Source organism: Aspergillus alliaceus (genome assembly GCF_009176365.1).
Source record: "Aspergillus alliaceus strain CBS 536.65 unplaced genomic scaffold BDW43scaffold_35, whole genome shotgun sequence".
Classification (NCBI taxonomy): domain Eukaryota; kingdom Fungi; phylum Ascomycota; class Eurotiomycetes; order Eurotiales; family Aspergillaceae; genus Aspergillus; species Aspergillus alliaceus.
The window spans coordinates 283129-302865 of NW_022474718.1; the positions used below are offsets into that span (position 1 = coordinate 283129).

The following is a 19737-nucleotide window of genomic DNA, read 5'->3' on the forward strand; positions in this document are numbered from 1 at the left end:
GGGTCTCTGCATGAACTGCGTTTCCTGCTTGCAAGTTCTTTTTGTCAATGAACTAGTTGCCAAGTCTAAGTGTTTACTTACAAGGTGCAGAGAAAGAGTCTAGCTCATGAGCGCTCATTACAAGCCTTCACTCTGACACAATTTTACTCGCTCCTTTGCTTAGAAGCGCCGCCTAGGCAGTGATGGGCTGACGACCCCTGCCCCGCGTCAGTCGGCAAACCAATGAAATGCGGGAGACAAGTGTCCCGCACGATTCTCAGGTCTGAAAGCGCTAAATGAGAGTGAGGGGTCTCCAAAACAGGAGGCGTTGGTCAGGCCGCCAATCTGTCGAATATGTAAGAGCGTTCAAGCACCGAGAAGACCCCAAAGCTAAGCTACGATTTGGGTAGACTCCCATTTTACTGGTATAGAATCGAGCACACCCGATACTATAATGGATCCGCTCTCCGTAAGCGCAAGTATCATAGCAATTGCAACGCTCGCTACGCAAACCTGCTCCGCTCTCTCGGACCTGCGGTCGCTTTGCGATACCTTGCCAGGCCGGCTCCACGCTGTGAACAATGAGGTTGCCGACCTTAATTTCGTTCTCTTCCAGATATCAGTACTCGTGAGCGATCGATCTGGCTTACCTGAAAGTAAACTTTCACCTATCCCGCACCTTTTAAAACAAGCAGACAGGAAGTTAGTCGAGGTCAAGGACATTGTCAGCCAGCTGGCCTCCGCTTGTCGCGTTTCACGGGCTCCCATTTTCCGAGCGCATGCGTGGCGAAAAGAACAAAGCAGATTGCAGACACTCCAAGAAGATATCAGAACTGTCAAGGCTAATTTGAACATAATCCTTGGCGCTTCCAACTCGTATGTGCTGCAGCACTATTCTTTTAAGTCTAGAGTGCAAGGCCAAGCTAAACTAGTCTACATTCGCTGACTGGAGAATAGACAGGACATGATGAAAATTCGCCTAGATATAGAAGCGATATCTACAGTCACCCTACAATCCTCGCAACAACAAGTAGCGCTTCAAGACAATTTTCTGAGCGGGCTTGCCGCCGTCGACGAGCGTATCGCCAGGGTTGAGGAGATGCTACGCGAACAGGCAGATCAGGTTCAAGCCAGTCAGTTCAAGCAAGTCGGCTCATCGTATGACATGTCTACTACTCGAAAAATACGAGCACCATCGAAGAAAGAGCTATATACGACGACGACAAGATCAGAGGGAATGGGAGTCCGCGTCACGCCATTCATAGTTACATGTCGGTCCGGGTGCCCGTGTGCTTGCCATCTACAGCAGAAATCGAGCAGCCCTGCGCTCTTAAACCGCGTCCTAGGCCGGCTCTTCGTCGGGTATGCTGGGCTGCCGCTTTTCAGTCCGAAATGCAATTCTTCGGCATGCAAAAGGTCACGGGCAAGCCAAGTGAGCCTGGAATACTGGTTTCCTTCAGGATTCCTATCATCCACCATCGTGCGATTGCAAGTGGGCTACCAGCCCAATCTTGGAAGTTTGTTGCAGCTGGATACACTAAGAAGGGTGCCAGACACAGCACAATGCGTCAGTTTCGCACTAAATGGAGACACCGAAGGTCTGAAATATCTCTTTGAGAAAGGCCTAGCTTCTCCTCGCGATGTCAGCACCACTCGAGGTTACTCCGTTCTTCGGTGGGCCCTTTACGGAAAACAGTACGAAACCTGTAGGTTTCTGATAGACGCAGGTGCGGATGCCGACTATCGGCCGATTGCTGCAAGTGATAACAGTCCGAGGAACAAAGCATGTCATTTCCTTCTCGAGGGGGGTCTGTCTGATACGGCAGTAGCTGCTCTACGTAGCATTGCGAAAGTTGGCTATTTAGAGGACTTCATAGAAGAAGCAGGATTCACAAGAACGCATAAGATCGTCCTAGGTCTGTCGTTGCTGAGCCTTGAAGATGAAATCGCTCAGAACCCAGATGATATCAACAGTGTAGATGCGATGGGTCGCACACCGTTGGCTTGGGCAGCCGCACGAGGAGACACGCGTGCGATTGTCACGTTGTTGGGCCATGGTGCTGATCCAAATATAATGGACATCCAACTCTCTGGGCCCTTATCAAATGCGGCAGCCCAAGGTCGCACTGTTGCCGTTCGCCTGCTGCTAGAAGCTGGGGCGCACACCGATGTCCCTAACCCCAGTGGTGAGCGAAAAGGCACCCCCCTCAACTGTGCCGCCCGGAATTCCACAGATGTTCTGCTTTTGAAAAGCCTTCTCGACTTTGGTGCGGACGTTGACGCAAGTGGTACAGATGGGAAAACAGCGCTCATACACGCATCCCGAACTGATAATGCCAGCTTTGCTATGTTACTACTGGAATATGGTGCGGATATTAATGCCATATCCGTCGATGGTTCGACTCCCCTTACTACTGCGATCACGTATAACAGCCACAACGTCTTACAGCTCATCCTTGATCGGTGGCACGAATACTGTGTATGCCCGCGACTGAAGGGGCCACACCTGCTTCAGATAGCTGCGCTATACGCTGACTGCGAGACGCTTCGTATTTTGGCTGCAACCGACCATTTCCGAATGAAATACGACAAGCAATATACACTCGGGGATTTTAGGAACCGCTTACGGCAGCGCCCTGATTTAAATGACGACTTGGCCCTCGCTTTTGATGACCTATTGAGTATTATCAATCAGCTTCCAAGCGAGAGGGAGACGTCGCAGGACCACCTAGAATCAGGTTTTTATTCCTGCTTTCCTCTAAGGGTCAATCCGGATATGGGAGGTCTGAGTAAAGAGCCCAATAGTGGTTGCAGTTCCGATGGTAGCTTCCAGGACGCGCTCGAAAGGCAATCGCCGGTAACGGATCGCTTAGAGGGGACTTTCTTTTAAATCCCAAAGCTAGAAATTTGTCCTTTGGTTTTGAATATACTTGTCGTCGCTATTCCATTCTACTCTCTGCTACGTAAGCGTAGGACGGGCTAGGGGTTACAGGACTACTTGGTTTAGTCGCGTAATTTAATTGCCGCTAATGCTGTCTTCCCCACTATAATGGGTTCGTTGGTTCGCAAGCGCAATACGACGGGGCGAACAAATCATCTAGTGGATTCGGTTTGGATGCACTGAGAGCCAAACTTTGCCCTAAAAAGGATGGTGCCGCTGGGTATTACGGCAGCAGATAAAGTACGAGTCCACCGACCTTCAATTACCCCTCCCTCACCAGCGATTCTGTGAGCACAAGGTGGTAGTCACATGCACGTCAGTTTTGATAACAGGGCTTCTTTAGATGATGTCTACGTGGACCACAGCAGCAATCCCACCTCTTTCTCTCACTCCTCATTCACCATTTGCCTAGACAGATCAGTCATGCTTTTCGGTCAGAAATTCCACCAGTACCAGGTTCCAGAATGGGCACCACTATATATCCCTTACGCTTCACTGAAGCGCCTGTTTAATAAGGCTGTCAGAGCGGAGGCGGACTCGATGAGAACACAACCGGATTTTAGTGGTCAGTTTCGGTTTTCTTTATGTGAAGGTCATTTCTCACATAAATTCAGGGGTTTACACATCACTCGATCGTAGTATCGATTCTTTCTCCGGTTTTCATTATGAAAAGTATCAGTTACTGCATGAACGGGGAGCAGAGCTTTGTAGAATATATGGTGTGGCGCCGGAAGCGAATACCTTGCCGAAAACATATGATGCCAACTGCTACGAAGTTGGAAACTTCCTCAGAGCTCTTGTAGAGCTTCGCAAAGATTTGGAAAAGTTGCAATGGTACTCTCGAGTGAATGAAGAAGCCATCCATCGGATATACGCCAAGCTCGAGAGGCACGGAAACCTGGCGGAACACTTTCATCAAGGCCACAAATCGACGTGGACCAAATCGAAAAGCGATCGTGATACCCTGTGCTCGAAGTTCAACGAAAGATTAAACGCGTTGATAGCAGACATTACTCGGGTCCGCGCCGATGCAAATCTTCATGCGACGACTAGATCTTTATGTCTCCAACGCACCAGTGGTCAACACCTCCGTGCGTCTGCCTACGACACCTCTCTGCTTTCTTTTATTGCAAATGACGAGCCATCTAATCTGGCCAACCAACTGGAAGAGATGTACTTGAGAAATAGGACACAGGACTCTTATTTCCAAGGGCTCCTTTATGATTTAGCAAATCTTTCGATTGCCTCTGGGGCTAGATTTTCCGCCTCCTTTCTCCTATCGAAAGCTTTCCCTAAGTATGGTGTTGCGATAGACCACAAGATCTTGAACCACATAATCACCATCTCTGGTCGAGGGGATATTTTGAAAGAGCATGCAAGGTTAAGAACTTGCCCATTGTGTGATTCAGCCGGATCTCGTGATGAACTAGGGAACAGCTTGTTTGTTTGCGCAATTGAACAGCTTGGCCCTAATAGGAAGGATATTCTCTCATCAAAGGACATTTTTGGGCGTACTCCGCTCCATTACGGTGCATTCTATGGTTTTCCAATCATTTGCCAATCCATTTTAGGTCCCCTTGATGCTTGTGGCGAGAGCTACCTCGCAAGTCTGATCTTGTCCTTGGACTCCCACGGTTATACTGCTTTACACTACTCGGTGATTAACAACCATGCCATTAGTACAACCGTTTTGTTGGACACACTCCGCTTAGCTGGGAGAACAGGTGATAGGACTATTGACCAGGATTTGGGAACAGTCCTGAACGATCTACTTTCTATCGCTGTTAAATATCAGTACAGCGACATAGTTGACTTGCTTGGGAAATGTCAGTTTGGTTTTCAACTATCGAGCCATGGAGAGACAGCCCTTTATGTTGCTTCGCGAAGTGGGCGTGAGGATTATGTGGATACACTCCTAAATAATGGCAGAGATATTGAAATCAATATACCTGAGTCTGTCCACGGCTGGACCCCGTTATTCATTGCATGCGTGGAAGGTCATCAAGCCGTGGCCAATCTTCTTCTCAAGGCAGGAGCGAAGCAAGACTTACAAGACCATCTGGGATGGACTGCGAAAGAGCACGCCGCACTGAGGGGCCATCTAGCACTAGCGGAAACCCTGAATGCATGGAATATTGATATATCTTCCGGTGGCCCTGCTAGCATGCCCACGAAGCCCGTATCTGGAGTCAAGCCCAGCTTTCGAACTGACCAAAGTTATGTTATTGTCAATCTCGGTGACCTACGAAATGGCAAGCAGGTTAAGGCTGTGGATCTGATGGATTCCAGTGCAGAAAACGCCGTGTATACAAACAACGACCTTTCGATGGAAGTATCAATCGGGGGGCAGAGCAGTACAAGTCTTCTTGTGGAGCTACCCACTTTGAGGGATACGGTCAATGATCCATTTGTCTTCCCGGTCTCAGATCCTGATAAAGCCTGGATATCTTTTAAGTTGTTCCGCAAAGGGTATTTGCACACAACAGGCCCCAGCCTTTTGGGCAGTGGTGCAGCTTCATTAAAAACTCTCAACAATTGTTTTGGGGCGCATCGCGAGAGCCTTGTCAGAGCCCGCTCCATAGCCATCCTTGAAAAAGAGACATTGAGTGTTATGGGTACCGTGACTTTCACCTTTGTCGTCGCCAAACCAATGGCTCACCCAGCTTCTCCCTTCATGCCAGCCCATTCCGTCAGAGGAAAAGGTTTACAGCTTGTCGGACACAGAGGTGAGTGTCTATCTGTCCACTCTGTGCTCAGAATACGTACTAATGTAAATAAGGATTTGGCCAAAACACTGCCAGTCGCAACTATCTCCAGTTGGGAGAGAACACCGTCGAGGTACAGTAGTCTTCGAGTAAACTCTAGCCTGACTAACATGAAGTGTAGTCATTCCTTTCAGCTGCAAGGCATGGAGCTACATTTGTCGAAGTAAGTGATGCTTCTGATATTGCACGAGATTTGCTGACAGTTTATTAGTTTGGTAATAAACCAATCCACGCGCCGAATGTGTTCTGTCCGTGCTAAAGTATACCCAGATGTGCAGTTAACAAGAGACCTTCTACCTATTATATACCACGATTTCTCGCTCAGCGAATCCGGGACAGACATTCCTATCCATGACCTGAGTTTTGAACAGGTCAGTATAAATTTTTTTTTTTTTTTTTTTTTCAGGCGTGGTCCATTCTAACCTTAAAAAGTTTATGTACTTTAGCAAAGTCCAATTGCCGCGAGGCGAACCAATATCCGTACTTCGAAAAGTGGACACACGGAATATGCCGGACGGAACGAACCGAGTCAAACTTCGCTCACAGTCGTTGACACAGGATCATGAACGAGGGGTCCACGAGTTCCGCGACAGAATGAAGTACACCGTTGATTTTATAAATAAAGGTTTCAAGCCAAATACCAGAGGTGACTTTATACAGGACGCCTTTGCAACGCTAGAAGAGCTGCTTGTGGAACTGCCTGAGTCGATCAATTTCAATATCGAGATAAGTATGTTTTGGTATCTACTTTGTCGTTTCCTGCCTGTTAATGACGGAACAAAGAATATCCTCGACTTCACGAGGCGGTCGATGCAGGAGTGGCACCTGTCGCCATTGAGATCAATACATTCATCGACACAGTACTTGAGATACTCATCTCCCACGGCAGAAATAAACGGGCTATCATTCTCTCTTCTTTTACGCCAGAAGTCTGCATTCTTTTAGCCATCAAGCAACGGATGTATCCTGTCATGTTTGTAACTAATGCTGGCAAGCCACCGATGACGGACATGGAAATAAGGGCCAGCAGTATGCAGGCTGCTATTCGTTTCGCGAAGCGATGGGACTTGGCCGGCATTGTCTTCGCATCTGAGACGCTGATAGCGTGCCCAAGGCTCATCAGATATGTGAAAAGCTCAGGGCTGGTTTGCGGGTCCTATGGAACCCAGAACAACATCCCACAGAACGCCAAAGTAAGCTTTCAGAACGCTCACCGTAATGCCAATGCTTCGTAGAAACACGAGGGCATTAAACTGACTAACGGCTTTGCTTTTTAGGTACAAGCAGCAGCTGGCATTGACATCCTGATGGTTGATAGAGTTGGGCTTATAACTGCGGAGTTACATACCACATCTGCGGACAATTAAGTAGTATTCTGTATTTCCATCTCATCTACCACTGTACACACTGGCATTTGAGCCTTGGAAGTTCTAGCCTGTCAATTCCAGTTTGATTCCAGCCTGCTCTCTCTAAGGAAAAGTGCTGGGAGACCTGAAAAAGGGGGACGGTGTGGGCTTTATTATCTACTGCCGTGAATTGAGGCTCACCCAGGTTAACTATAGAGCTTCAGGTCCGGACTAATTCCGTATATAATCAGATAAATTGGGAATCAATCTGACGTTCATCTTGTATAAGAACTCTCAGGGTTACAGAAGCGAATAATAACAATCAGGTTCTTTTACAGCTATCATCTGTAGTTTATTCACTAGTTTAAGTATCTGTCGATCATCCCTCTTTCATTGTTGGAACATACTGTACAGACGCCCTACCAGGCTGTATCAGGGCGACTGTCATCACGGCTCTGCAATGAACTGCCCCGCGAGATGCATCCCGGAGACATAGCCCTGAGTAATATTTGATCATTGACGGTCAAGGTTATATGAAACTCAGACTCTCGAGAAATTCCTCTTTCGACAATTCACCAGGAACCCGTCTTCCCGAAAATACAAGTTATGGATGTACGTCGGACTGCGTAAAGCCTATCTGCCTATGTGTTCCACATACTAGCATGTGCGAAAGGGGATGCTTCAGGGCAAGGGCGAAGCCTCCAAGCTCTTTCGATATACATTCCGAGGGCTCTGTTTGGTCATTCACTAGCCACTGATTTACCATGAGCCTGTCTCCCAGGACATATAGCTCTCTTTTCCTTCGTAGTTTCCCAGGGACCAATAGGAGCAGATAGTGAACCATTATTTTCTAGAGAAATGAAATGGTAGTGTCTATCTGTTAGTTGCTACGCCTGATTGCTCCCCAGATGGCGAAATGAAATGTTATCTCCAGGAGCATCTTAAAACTCAGTACATTGTCCTCTTCTCCTGATATAAAGAACAAAGACCGAATCTAAGGTAAGAAATTACTTGGCACAAGCGTGAATTGAGAGAACTGTGCCGTGAGAATGATTTTGAGTGAGGGGGCGTCCACGGTTTGAAGTTGTCCATGTGATGTGTAAGCAACATATTATAGGAAATGGAATATTTTGGAGGCCAGGCGATTTGGGAGCTGGAGGGGAAAGGTGTATAGGGAATGGAAACCGAAGGGGAGAGTGTATGTAGGTTACGAGAAAATAAAATTGTGATGCCGCCACTTTTGCAGGTTGTACTAGACTCCTTGTACTCGTTCACAGTGCATTGACTCCATCATTCCGCGTTTCTCTTCGGAAGAGGCGGCAAGGCAAATTCCTCCTATCCTCAAATTTCACTAGAGCCTGCTGACGTGTCTATCTTCGTAAAAGGATGTTGCCTACAGAATGAACCCAGTGTCCTGCGCCAATGGGTGTCCGGTTATTACAGATCTAACCCTCACATGTTAGGAACCTGTGTCACCAGGGGCTGTTATTCCCATACAAAACCTCAGAACTCCGTAGATGAAGTGACCACGAGAGCAAATGTAAGAGACCAGAGAAGGAGAGTAGAAGGACCAAGGAAAAAGAAGGTGTATGTTGGAGATTGGAAAATTTAAGATTGAAAAATCTAACTAGAAATTCAAATCGTCGTCGATTAGCTCGCGCATGGCAGAGCAAAACCATCATGGCTGCATGCCTTCAAGAGCCTAGTGGCCCAAACGCTATCATAGGCAAGAGGAGCAGCACCAGTGGCGTGGGGGATAGTTCAAAAACTTATGAAGGGGCTGTAGCCATGTCTCAGTTCATCAAATGACATGACCTGTCAGCGACTTTGCGAATAAGTAGCAGATCGAGCATTGCTTGTTTCAATAATTTATACACAGACCATAAATTCATTTGTTTAGCTTATCGGCGAAGTCTAGCTACACCTAGTAAGTATATATGTACGCCACTTTCATCTTCATCTGCCACCGAACCACAGATCCCCCCTACTCAAAGTAAACGGAATAAACCAGCTTCCTACCAGAGACCGTCTTTGAACGCAGGAGCTCCAGTTCCGCCAAAACTCCGTCGAAGCCCCCTTCCATGCACTGAATGGAATGCGTCTTCAAGAGACCCTCATCCAAGAGCTTCTGGGCAATCGTAAACCATTCCAGGGCGAGCCTTCGCGTTTCCGGACATCCCTTCCGGGCGAAGGGCGCTGCCCACCCAATAGGCTTCCCCAGCAGCGTCGGCTCCAGCACCCAATCCGGCTGGACCGTGTGACGTGTATGGAGAAATGCCGGGTAGGGTTCCAGCACAGTATACTTGCCGCTCAACCGGCCCAGGCACTGGTAGCAGAACGCCATCGTCTTGGGCTCGGAGATGCAGTCCAAGACATACTTGAGCCCGTTCTTAGTCGACGCCCAGATATCTGTGACACAGTGAGGCGCGTGGTAATCAAATACCGCGTCGGCCCCGTACCACCGGACCAGATTGAAGTTCCGCGACGAGCGCGTCGCGAAGGGCCAATACCCGGACCTAGTAGTAAACAATAACCCATGAGCGTAGAAGTATAGGTAGGGAACGGGTTTTGGTCTCACAGTTTCAAGATTTAGATGGCCATCGTTCCCGTGGTGTACTCCCACCATACACCAACACGGTCATGAGAGTCTGGGCCGGATGCAGTGGACTGCCGGGAAGGGCGAGCGACTTGAAGAGGGCCAGCCCGATGGTCCCGATGGCATTGCTCATCGAGGTGCCAGCTTCGAAGGACATGTCAGGGGTATTTTGAGGGTCACGACATCACCGGTGCCCACATATTGCGCGAAGGCGCCCACCGTAGAGGTCAAGGAGTGCATACAGTCCCCAACCTGGAAGTCGGCCGCCGCGGTCGTCACTTTGCTCCTTAGAGCCACAAAGGTTCGCCGTATGACTTTTCGTCGGCGCCGAAGACGGTGGAGCATCATGGTATGGGGAAGCCCGGTAGTCGTGGTTACGATGATACCTTCCTCATCTCTTGATTCCAGCCGAGGGAAAAGGAAGATCATCCCGTAGCGTCACTTTCGTCAGCACATTCGGGGATAGAGGTCGGCCTTTATACGGACCAGGAAGCCTTGCATGTCCACACCTGGAATAATAAACCAGGTGTGTTTCTCTATTGGTCCCCCACAAATCTCCTGGAGATTGGTAGTAGTAACTGATTTATCTCCATAGATACCCAGATCAAGTACCACCGAAACGAAAGCAAGGTGCTGGTATAGTGCCGGAGTATGGAGCAATCTCGCTGGAAATGCCGGACTGGACTGATGAAATCAATAACCCCTAGTGGCAACGAGTCAAAAACAGTCTGGGGAATAGACGGCCTTTATACTACATTTTCGACATATAAGTTCAGTGTTGACGGAGCAGCACGGTAAACTGAAGTTTCATTTCATCCATAAATTATGGCAGCGCAGAGCTTTGAAGTTGTATCACCTGGCACAAGGTTCACATGTCAAGCTAGTGCCCCAGGACAAGAGAATTGATGGCGTTATCGCATCGATGCAGGCCACTGAATGTACACTCGGTCAGCATGGGGAAGTGAGGCAGGAAAGGTTCCGTTTCGCAGGCGCGGCGATAGATTGTGAACCTAATTAGTGTATACCACAGTTCAATGAGGTTAAACCAAACAAAATTCAGCCTGCGTAATCCGGTGGACAGGGGTATGAAGGTCACATTGCTTTCAAGGCATGTAGGCTAGATCTACAGCGAACTGCTGCTCCACCGGTAATCCTATCCAGGTCAAATCTTGCAACATATGTTGCCATACGGTAGCATCCCAATCTTCGGCCATCGCTACAGACTCTGTAGCTCGAGTGGGATCTTCGGGTATTGGTTGTGGTAACATATGAGCGCTTTCAGCGTCCTGGGTGTTTGATGTATCTCCTCGAACTTGTATTGATTGGGGCTGTGTCCGACTGCTCTCTAACCATGAGAGCATAGATCCAATCACTGCACGGCAATTATCCCAAACATCGTTTCTTCGTGACATTGCCTCCATTTTCTGCATAGCAGCAAGGCCGAGGTTGTGGATATCTTTGTTATAGACTTCGACTGCCTTGCCTTTTGTCGCGGCATCCGAAAGCAAGCTCAGCTTCGATAAAACAAGAAGGCCGTACCAGATGGATGTGTAACTGAACATAGGGAGATTAGGTGTGACCGAAGCCGGCGATGCGAGGAATACCGTCACAATGTTGAACGCGGAACGCGCAATGGTAAGCAGTCGCCGTTTCTCATACTGGCGATGGACATGTCTTTGTCGCCGAAGAGCATGCCCGAGAACAATGGCAGGAATTGCGTTGAGCTCCAAACGCAGGGACCCTAGTCAAATCAGTAAATGGCGAAACTAATCAGTCTCAGATGGACATACAGGTATTACACTGTGTTTCCTGTACGAGAAGGTGCTCAATTCGATTCTCAAGTACGTCCATAGACTGGAACAGTTCGTCCTTGCTCATCGCATGGATAGGGTCTTCGACCTCTAGCTCCGATTGCCGCGCAAGCGATTGGATCTCAATTAGTGCTTTTAGAGACTGGTCAGTGGGATACTCCGCCCTTTGACCTAAGCTATCAGCACAATACTCGACCCAGTCCGTATGTTTCATGGTCAGCTGTCGCCGGAATATCGAGGCCCTTACTCTGTTAGTCAATAACACTCTACCGCATTTTAGAAGCCCTCACTTGGAACATAGATAATAGCACCCTAAGAAGGCACGCTGTCCGTCAGGAGTCAGATAGAGCGCTTGTCCTTTGTGTGACTCCTCTGTCCCTTTTCCATCATGAGAGATGCGTTGCATTTTGAAGTTGTCGTATCTGTCAAGTCCCAAATCAACAACGATGGCCATAGCCATCTGGAGAAGCATGTACACCTGGGTATGATAGATGCGCCAATGATAGTGATACCATGCGATATGAACCAGTAACCCCCGAAGTAAATCCATGTCCCTCTCCATGTTCATTACTATGCGGGTAGAGACCACAGTTCGCGCTTCGAATTCCAATTTCTGCTGTAGAGTGGGCTTGTGCTCGAGACAAGCTGTCATTATGCACAAGAGGAGGAATGGAGACTGCTTGCGCAATTCAACAAAGCTCACTTCGGGTATAATGACGAATGGAAACAGGGGCATCAAGTCAGTGCGGAACTTGGAGAGAAGTTCTTCGCCTTCAGTGATATTGAGAAGTCCCCGGGTAATAAAGTCGTTGAGCGGTTCAGGCACAGGACTTGGCTGTAACGAAGTATTACTGATCGCAGAAGGGGATGGCGTTTCTGTTATAGGTGACAACTCCATCCTCGGGTCCTAGTCAAAACAGTTAGATAATCTTCTTCTGGCAGGGAAGGGGTGTAGCATCCGTTCGAAATAGGATACCTTATCAGTATGTAATTGAGCAGCAAGTGTGTCGACCTGGTGCTGGATGATATCGATGCGGCTATTTCTGGAGAGAGGGAGAGAAGGTTACCCGACAGCCGACCCCAACACAGGTGTATATAGTCATTAGGCTAACCTGATGCTTGTATTCCTACGCGAGCCGTCTGGAAAAGCACAGTGTCGGTCGAGTCTCGCACATCGTTGACACCGTCCATTCTCGACTGGAACGCATTTCACCTTCAACTGAATGCATCGTACACAGGCATGCCGCCTTGAGGGGGCTTTAGGTTGCATTGCTCTTTGTATTGAGAGATAGCTCTGGTTCCACGGTGATGAGTGACACTGAGGTAGAAGCCGGAGGCAGAGGCTAACGCAGCGCGGGGTCGGAGTCGGCCTCGGAGCCGGTCACGGGGCCGGTCCATGCCCCGGCCTACTATGCAACAGACTACCCAATTTAGTAACTGTTAGGAGATCAGGGACAGCATAAAAGCTGCAGTAACATTTCGAATACCCTCATTGCAGTAGACTACCAATACAATCGTTCGAAATCTTGGTCAACCTTGTTGATGATGTCTTCAAGTCCTCCTGACGCGATGTCCAGAGCACAGCCAGTCAGTTCTGTGAAGCTCTATAGCATCTTGGCCGGAATTATGATAGCCACTTTCCTGATATCATTGGACGTCTCTATTATTGCTACTGTAAGTTCATTGAAAGACTCTCGGTTCTGTTGCTTGATTCTCTGTGGAACTAAAAGCTACCTCTCAAAGGCCATTCCTTCGATATCGACCCACTTCCATGCTACGACAGATATCGGCTGGTATGGAGCTACCTATCCGCTCACGATGTGCGCTCTTCAACCTATCAGTGGCAAGCTCTCTTCATTGCTGTCGCTGCGATGGACATACCTCGGGTTCTACGGCATATTCCTTCTAGGGTCCCTGATTTGCGGTGTGGCATACAGTTCCAAAATGTTCATAATCGGAAGAGCAGTGGCTGGTGCTGGAGGCTCTGGGGTAGTGTCGGGTGGGCTCTCAGTTATTGCACTGATAACAACCCCTCAGCAGCTTCCACTGTTCACTGGGCTGATAACCTCTCTTTATGCACTGGGAACTGTTGTCGCCCCAATTATCGGAGGCGCTTTGGCTGAACATACTTGGAGGTGGTGCTTTCTAATCAACCTTCCAGCGGGAGCAGTGACTGTGGTGACGTTGCTTTTATTTTTCCATCCGCCTCGCAACACAGGGGCCCATCGTGTGTCCTTCCTAAAACAGCTCGATTTGATCGGATGCGCTCTCTTTATACCCTCCATCATTATGATGATGTTGGCCTTGCAGTGGGGAGGTAGTGAATATCCCTGGGACTCGGCGACCGTGATCGGACTCTTCGTCGGCTTTGCAGTGACAATGGCAATCTTTATCTTCTGGGAATGTTACATGGGGGATCAAGCTATGGTCCCAATCGTGCCCCTGCGGGGCAGATCGACAATGCTTAGTATTGCATTTGCCTTTTTGTTTTTGGGGTCATTCGTCATTCCGGTCTACTATCTACCGGAATGGTTTCAAATCGTTAAGTCTGCAAGCCCCATTCGCAGTGGAGTCATGCTTCTGCCTTCGGTTTGCACTCAGGTTTTTGGATCCCTTGTCTCTGGAATACTAGGTAAAGACAGGATATGTTCGCACCATTTCACGAAAATTCATACTGACGCTGTATTACTATAGCCAAGCACCTCAGATATTATAATCTGTGGCTCTTCATTGGTTCCGCCTTTCTCTGCATTGCGAACGGGCTTTACACAACTTTCACTGTATCCTCAACGTCCGCATCGTGGATTGGTTATCAGATCTTCCAGGGTCTGGGTTGTGGATTTGCAGCCCAGATTCCTCTACTTACAGTTCAGCTTGTATTGAAGGACAGACCTCGCTGCGTTCCAGTCGGGATAGCGACCGTTCTTTTCACGCAATACTTTGGAAGTGCGGTGATGCAAAGCATAGGAGGCGCTATCTTTCAGAACGAGCTGAAAAGGCAGCTACAAGATCAAGCATCGTTGGATTATAAGCAGATCGAGATGCTTCTTAATGCTGGAACGCTAAGGGTGCGGGAAGTTGCAGTACAGGCATCTCCGGACCGTTTAGACGATATTATTGTTGCATACAATAACGCCCTCACAACTATCTTTGTGAGTTAATCTCCTGATATTGTCATCACCGTGTTAAACACGATGCTGATTCTACTAGTATCTTCCAATAGCTGGTACCGCTTTGGCATTTATTCTATCGGGCGGAATTCCATGGGTCAATACTCTCCCGACGCAGGAAGATGATATGCATTGTACAGAGCAAACTGGTAAGCTTCAGTCAGATAAGCAGGCCACTGTGTGAGGAATCAACGTTGCTGTCCATGGTCATTGGGGATGCCACTCCAAGCAGAAACATACTTTGTATCTTAGACCGTCTGGAATCTCGATTGGCGCCTGGGCTAGTCCTTAGATTGCATGGCTGCAGCTGCCTCGGACCAATCTCATTTTGCTTGTCGTCAACGTGTAATGCTCCTTGGTATATAGGTAAGCACAACCCTTCTTCGGTGAGGCCCTAGTACGAGTGTATAGTTGGCGCCTACTTCTAGAGTGGACCCATCGACAATCGGAACGGAGCTAATTTTCCGAACGTGGCCTGGTGTCTGTGCACAGTGGCTTTGAGTGAAAGTTATTTAAGCTAATACCATCTATTTTCAATAATGTTACGGGACGAATAAGCTGTTCCAACCTAAGCGTGCCTATTGAACAAGAAATAGCTGATGGACAGGAATAACGCGTCGTATGAAATTTTTGTGGGGTAAAGATTTGGCAGTGATGCCTTAGGCAGAGCCTCCCATGATATAGGACTGCCTGTAAGTCAGTCTCATAACATTAGAGAAACCAGCAGGAGAACACAAGACCAGAAAATGAGCAGGTGGCAGGTGTATATAAAGAAGTGAAATGTTTTGAAATGGATTGGAAAAGTTTTCTGCTGCCACAACACACAGACCTCTTGCCACGTCTGGAACAATATTATTCCATTCCGTAAGTTGGCGGACCCACTCTTAGAAGTCGGTCTCAACTGTCCTGCCCTAATACAGAAAAACTTTCCAAGGCAGTAGAACATTGCGCCAGAAGCTTTCCTAGACTAATCTTGCAACGTGAGGAATCGAAGGCTATGATTCTACAACTTTGGGGTACTGGTAAGTGGTTTAAGACAGGGGTGGGCCCATGCCGAGCATGGAAAGAAGCAATTAAATATGACTTACTTAGCTCCCAACCTTCCCCAGGTAGGGGAAAGAAGAATATTCAATGACTTCCTAATATAAAGTCTAGTTTTCTATTATTATAGTTATTATAATCTTGTTTTTAAGTCTCCTTATTATTTTTCTACCCATATTTCACTTCTGTGGTCAAATCTTTTATAGGAAATGTAAGTTTTTGTTCTTATTTCTGTATATATTTTACTAATACTATAATATAGCTAACTGATTCAGTGTATATACTATTTTTTTCTGTAAGTCGTGTTTATTCGCCTTGTATATTATACTAACAGCCAAATTAGGTAATATTCTAAAGGTTAACTATATATAGTCTTAACTTTCATGCTATAGTATTTTGTGCTAGATTGTCATTTGGTTTATAACCTGAACCCTACAAGTATAATATACCCGAGGATGCGGTTTTGTGATATGGATATGTTTTTTCATAGACACTTCCCTGTCCATTGCTTCTAGTTTCGCACTTGCTCGGCTATGGAGCCTTGGGAAGACAAAGCACTTCTCTATTTCTTTTGACTTTTTTGTTATACCCCATCACCGGATACAAGCCATTATTACTGGATGACTTGCCCCTGGGAAGACGTACTCGATGGATTCTAGAACCGTAAGTTGGGAGAATAAAGACTCCCGAAGAATCCAAGAACGCTGCGAGCAGGACGAGAATCCGACGGCTATTCTTAAGAACCAGTAGGGAGATAAAATGGCTGCATAGGAAACTGCCTGAGCAAAATATCCAAAAGTCCCATTCAAACATCTATCCTCGTCCAACGGCGATCTTGAAATTGCTTCAGCTGACTGTCTTCTTCGCCCTGTTAGCCTTCTCGCTCGCTCACGCTCAGCCCCAGCGTTACACCCTGCCCGATGGTCATAAGGAGGAGAGCGGGACCTACTTTCCAAAGACCTGCGAGAACATCAAAGTTACAGACAAACACCTGGAAGCAGAATGCTTGGACCCCGGGAAACCGAAGATGAAAATCTCGCTCGACCTGAACAACTGCCTTGTTTCCAAACCTGAGGATGGCCTCATACCCAAGAACAAGAATATAAAAGAGCAAGTGAAAGCGTACGTGTAGGGTCGGGAGGTGATTTCTGAAAAATTTTTGCGATAAAGGGCTTGCTCACGGCACTGATGATGTAGGTGGTAATCGATAGTGTGGAGAGCACAGAGCTGTGCTGCTTGAAATATGAAAAGGCATCGACTGAGTAGTAGGATATGGTGGAAGAGTCAAACAAGTAGGCCCACGCAGATACCAGGACGAACCCCCGATGAGCCATAATGTCTTGCGATCCGACTTGGCCTCGCTGTAGGCTGCTTCCATTCAAGAGACTCCCCTGCGACAGTTGAATGTGGACTTGAGAAACTCATGTAATTCTCACATTCCATCCGGATAGGAACCGCCAGACTGGCGATTTTGTCTTCGGTCGACATGGCGGGATACTCTTTACTGGTTGACGAGCACTGGGGGGGATATCCCTAGTTATTTATCTCACATCCTCTACCGTGTCCTAGCCTCATGTGCCACATACGCTTGCTCTGAAATCTTTCTACGGTGCCTCATGATTTATACATAACTGTTGTGACACTTGATCAGATACAATTTTTCTCTTCTAGTCGCTTCTCCTGGAAACCGAACTATTCTATTTTTTCAAGGTTTGTGGATCTCCAAGCTTACAGCATAACAGAACTCTCCAAACGTTGATATGCTTGACATATTTATAAGAACATTCTAAGACTTTGCATGTAGTTCACAGTGACTCTTGCCAAATATTCACATGAAACGACTAATGCGTTCTCTCTGGCAGGGCAAGGACGTCAACGGCGAGCCGCGCTATAGGAAGCCTTGCAATTACGGGTATCTAATGGACTTGTATTAGGGTCTATGAATGCAGACGAATACAGAATCATGGCAAGGGAAGTTTTTGGCGATAGACCAAGTGATGAAGAAATCCAATCCTCCTTTCAAAAACAAAATACAGATCATGACGACCAACTTTCTTTTGAAAGTAAGTGTCATTCCCATGAGGTATATTTGAAGTCGCTGTTCGAGCAATACTCATACCTCTGAACAGAGTATATGGACAGCTGCGTGAACTTGGAATAAGAGGTAAGGTTTGAAGGAGAGTGGATTGGCCTCACCGCTCTTACCGCTATTCGTAGCGCGTGTTCTAGTATAAGTTATCTAATTGTAACGTTCATAATGTATGTGTTTAGCGCAATACATAGAGAAAGGACGTGCACGCATGTACATGAGGATCCGGACCTACAAGGTTAACCAACCCAGTTACATATCCTGATCTTGTGCCTGGAGACCAATTACGATTATTTGCCGTACCAATAGAGATTGAAAAGGGCTTCCTGCTCGGCAGAACGTCCGCAAGATCCAGTGCTGACCAGAAAATCCTTTGATTTCATCGCTAATGAGCTCATGGGTCGTGGAGGTCGTTCTGCTATTCGTATTGACTGCATGATCCCTATCAAAATTAAACATGATATTCTAATTGAGGCAAAACGCTTCTCTACTTTATTGTTCGAGTCCCGTGCAAACTTCACCCAGCCCACAGTCTTCTATGCGTGCGAGTAGAATCAATCCATGACGGGAAGGGACGTAACTGTTCGAACAGATCCTGCAGGAAGAACGTCGGTACGAAGGTATACCTGTCTCCTGCACGGGTTTTGGATAACCTATCCGAATGTAGAAATGTCGGAGCAATGGCAGTGCGATCAGGCCGAGGCTTTCAAATCTTGCTGGGTTGATCTCTGATATCCCTGGCGTAAGACATCAGCGGTTCTGTCGTTTCCTGGTAGCCTGCTTAATGTAAAGCTGTTTTTTGATTGGATCTCCCCTTGTTCTTAGCACGAAGCCATGGCAGATTATCGGCGAGAAAAGGCTCTATATCACTACTGCTAGGTTTCTAGGCCATGATCTATGGCTCTGTAAGCCATTTCTCCTTGTTGTCTCTTCAAACTTCCCTGGCCGACGAGAACTTACGGCTAACCACATCTCGCAAATTTCAAGATAACAGACAATAGTTATATCTGATAGTGATGCATTATTCTTCAAGCTAGTTTACCGAACGATTTTGGACAGTAGTTCGTGGGTTTCAGTCTACCTTCGAGGCAAGTAGTTACCCGTCCGTCGCTAGTATCAGCTGTTAAACTGAGTTGAGAACATTGTATTCAGACGCAGGTTGATAACGATATCCAGACGCTATGGTAGGGATCCAGCAGGTAGTACCATGATTGACCACTACAGTCTCCCCCACCTTGTGGAGTCAATAAATTCACCGGGTAAAATCTATTTTCTCCACAATTGCCTTGCGGGTATTTCCCCAGTTCTTACCCACATTATCCTCTCCAATCGGTGCATATAGGATATTCCGGTGCATGATTTCCATGATACCATGTTTCTTTTACCTTCCTGGCCGGGGATTGTATCTTTCTAATTTGAATTATGCGATTTCATCTCCCTGGCAGAAGAAAACAAAACACAGAAATTTCGCGGTCGACCAGCCAAGGCTTATCATATACAAGGCGCAGCCACGAAGCTTAGCGGCCTGAGGATAAGTGGTTTCTTGGCCTTCGGTATAACTATCAAGTGGGTAAGCTGAATGATGTGATGCTGGCAGGACTGGAGCGTCCCCGGCCTCGCTGATGGGCCCCACGGGGATAAATACCCGGGGAAACCACGCACAGGGGAAATTCTGGCTAAATCGGACCACCGATCATTGCCGGAAACTGCACCGACTACGCAGGACAAAGGCACGTTCTCAGTACGCGTGTGAGGGATGTATAAGAGCAGTAAACGCCGCTACGTACAGGGATTCTCATATGTTTAACGACGAGAGGATTTCCGCTTTGTGATCGGCATCTGCCTGCAAATTCCCCATTGTCTCGGTGGTTTAAGTCATTTTCCCTCTCTCTTTTTCGTTTCCTCTATATGGTTATATACAGCCACCTTCGCTATCCAATTCTCTTCTCTACCAAAAGCGTTCGCACCAAATTCAGAGAGAGGCCGGTGTATTGCCAAA

The 19737-nt window shown here is 47.4% G+C and overlaps 5 protein-coding genes across 5 annotated transcripts; 3 read left to right on the forward strand and 2 right to left on the reverse strand.

Moving 5' to 3' along the window:
* The first annotated feature begins 329 nt into the window (after nt 1-329).
* Nucleotides 330-3085, forward strand: BDW43DRAFT_282852 (ankyrin repeat-containing domain protein). The gene is made up of 2 exons (XM_032042688.1): nt 330-855; nt 937-3085. The coding sequence occupies exons 1-2, from the start codon at nt 434-436 to the stop codon at nt 2867-2869; spliced, it is 2355 nt and encodes a 784-aa protein (XP_031898206.1). The 5' UTR covers nt 330-433; the 3' UTR covers nt 2870-3085.
* BDW43DRAFT_282856 (GDPD-domain-containing protein) lies at nt 3071-7364 on the forward strand. The gene is made up of 9 exons (XM_032042689.1): nt 3071-3485; nt 3535-5646; nt 5700-5758; nt 5807-5848; nt 5878-5881; nt 5956-6056; nt 6118-6415; nt 6469-6878; nt 6963-7364. Exons 1-9 carry the CDS (start codon nt 3230-3232, stop codon nt 7050-7052), a joined length of 3372 nt encoding a protein of 1123 aa, XP_031898207.1. The 5' UTR covers nt 3071-3229; the 3' UTR covers nt 7053-7364.
* Nucleotides 7365-9015: 1651 nt separating this feature from the next.
* Nucleotides 9016-9784, reverse strand: BDW43DRAFT_313180 (uncharacterized protein; the record flags this gene model as incomplete). The annotated part of the gene is made up of 2 exons (XM_032047535.1): nt 9016-9547; nt 9660-9784. 2 exons carry the CDS (start codon nt 9782-9784, stop codon nt 9016-9018), a joined length of 657 nt encoding a protein of 218 aa, XP_031898208.1.
* Nucleotides 9785-10538: 754 nt separating this feature from the next.
* On the reverse strand, nt 10539-12708 carry BDW43DRAFT_301812 (uncharacterized protein; the record flags this gene model as incomplete). The annotated part of the gene is made up of 6 exons (XM_032045115.1): nt 10539-10637; nt 10773-11368; nt 11418-11680; nt 11729-12345; nt 12415-12481; nt 12551-12708. 6 exons carry the CDS (start codon nt 12706-12708, stop codon nt 10539-10541), a joined length of 1800 nt encoding a protein of 599 aa, XP_031898209.1.
* A 275-nt stretch (nt 12709-12983) lies between these two features.
* On the forward strand, nt 12984-14792 carry BDW43DRAFT_320815 (putative MFS multidrug transporter; the record flags this gene model as incomplete). The annotated part of the gene is made up of 4 exons (XM_032049174.1): nt 12984-13112; nt 13182-14070; nt 14133-14590; nt 14649-14792. The coding sequence occupies 4 exons, from the start codon at nt 12984-12986 to the stop codon at nt 14790-14792; spliced, it is 1620 nt and encodes a 539-aa protein (XP_031898210.1).
* Between the last annotated feature and the right edge of the window lie 4945 nt (nt 14793-19737).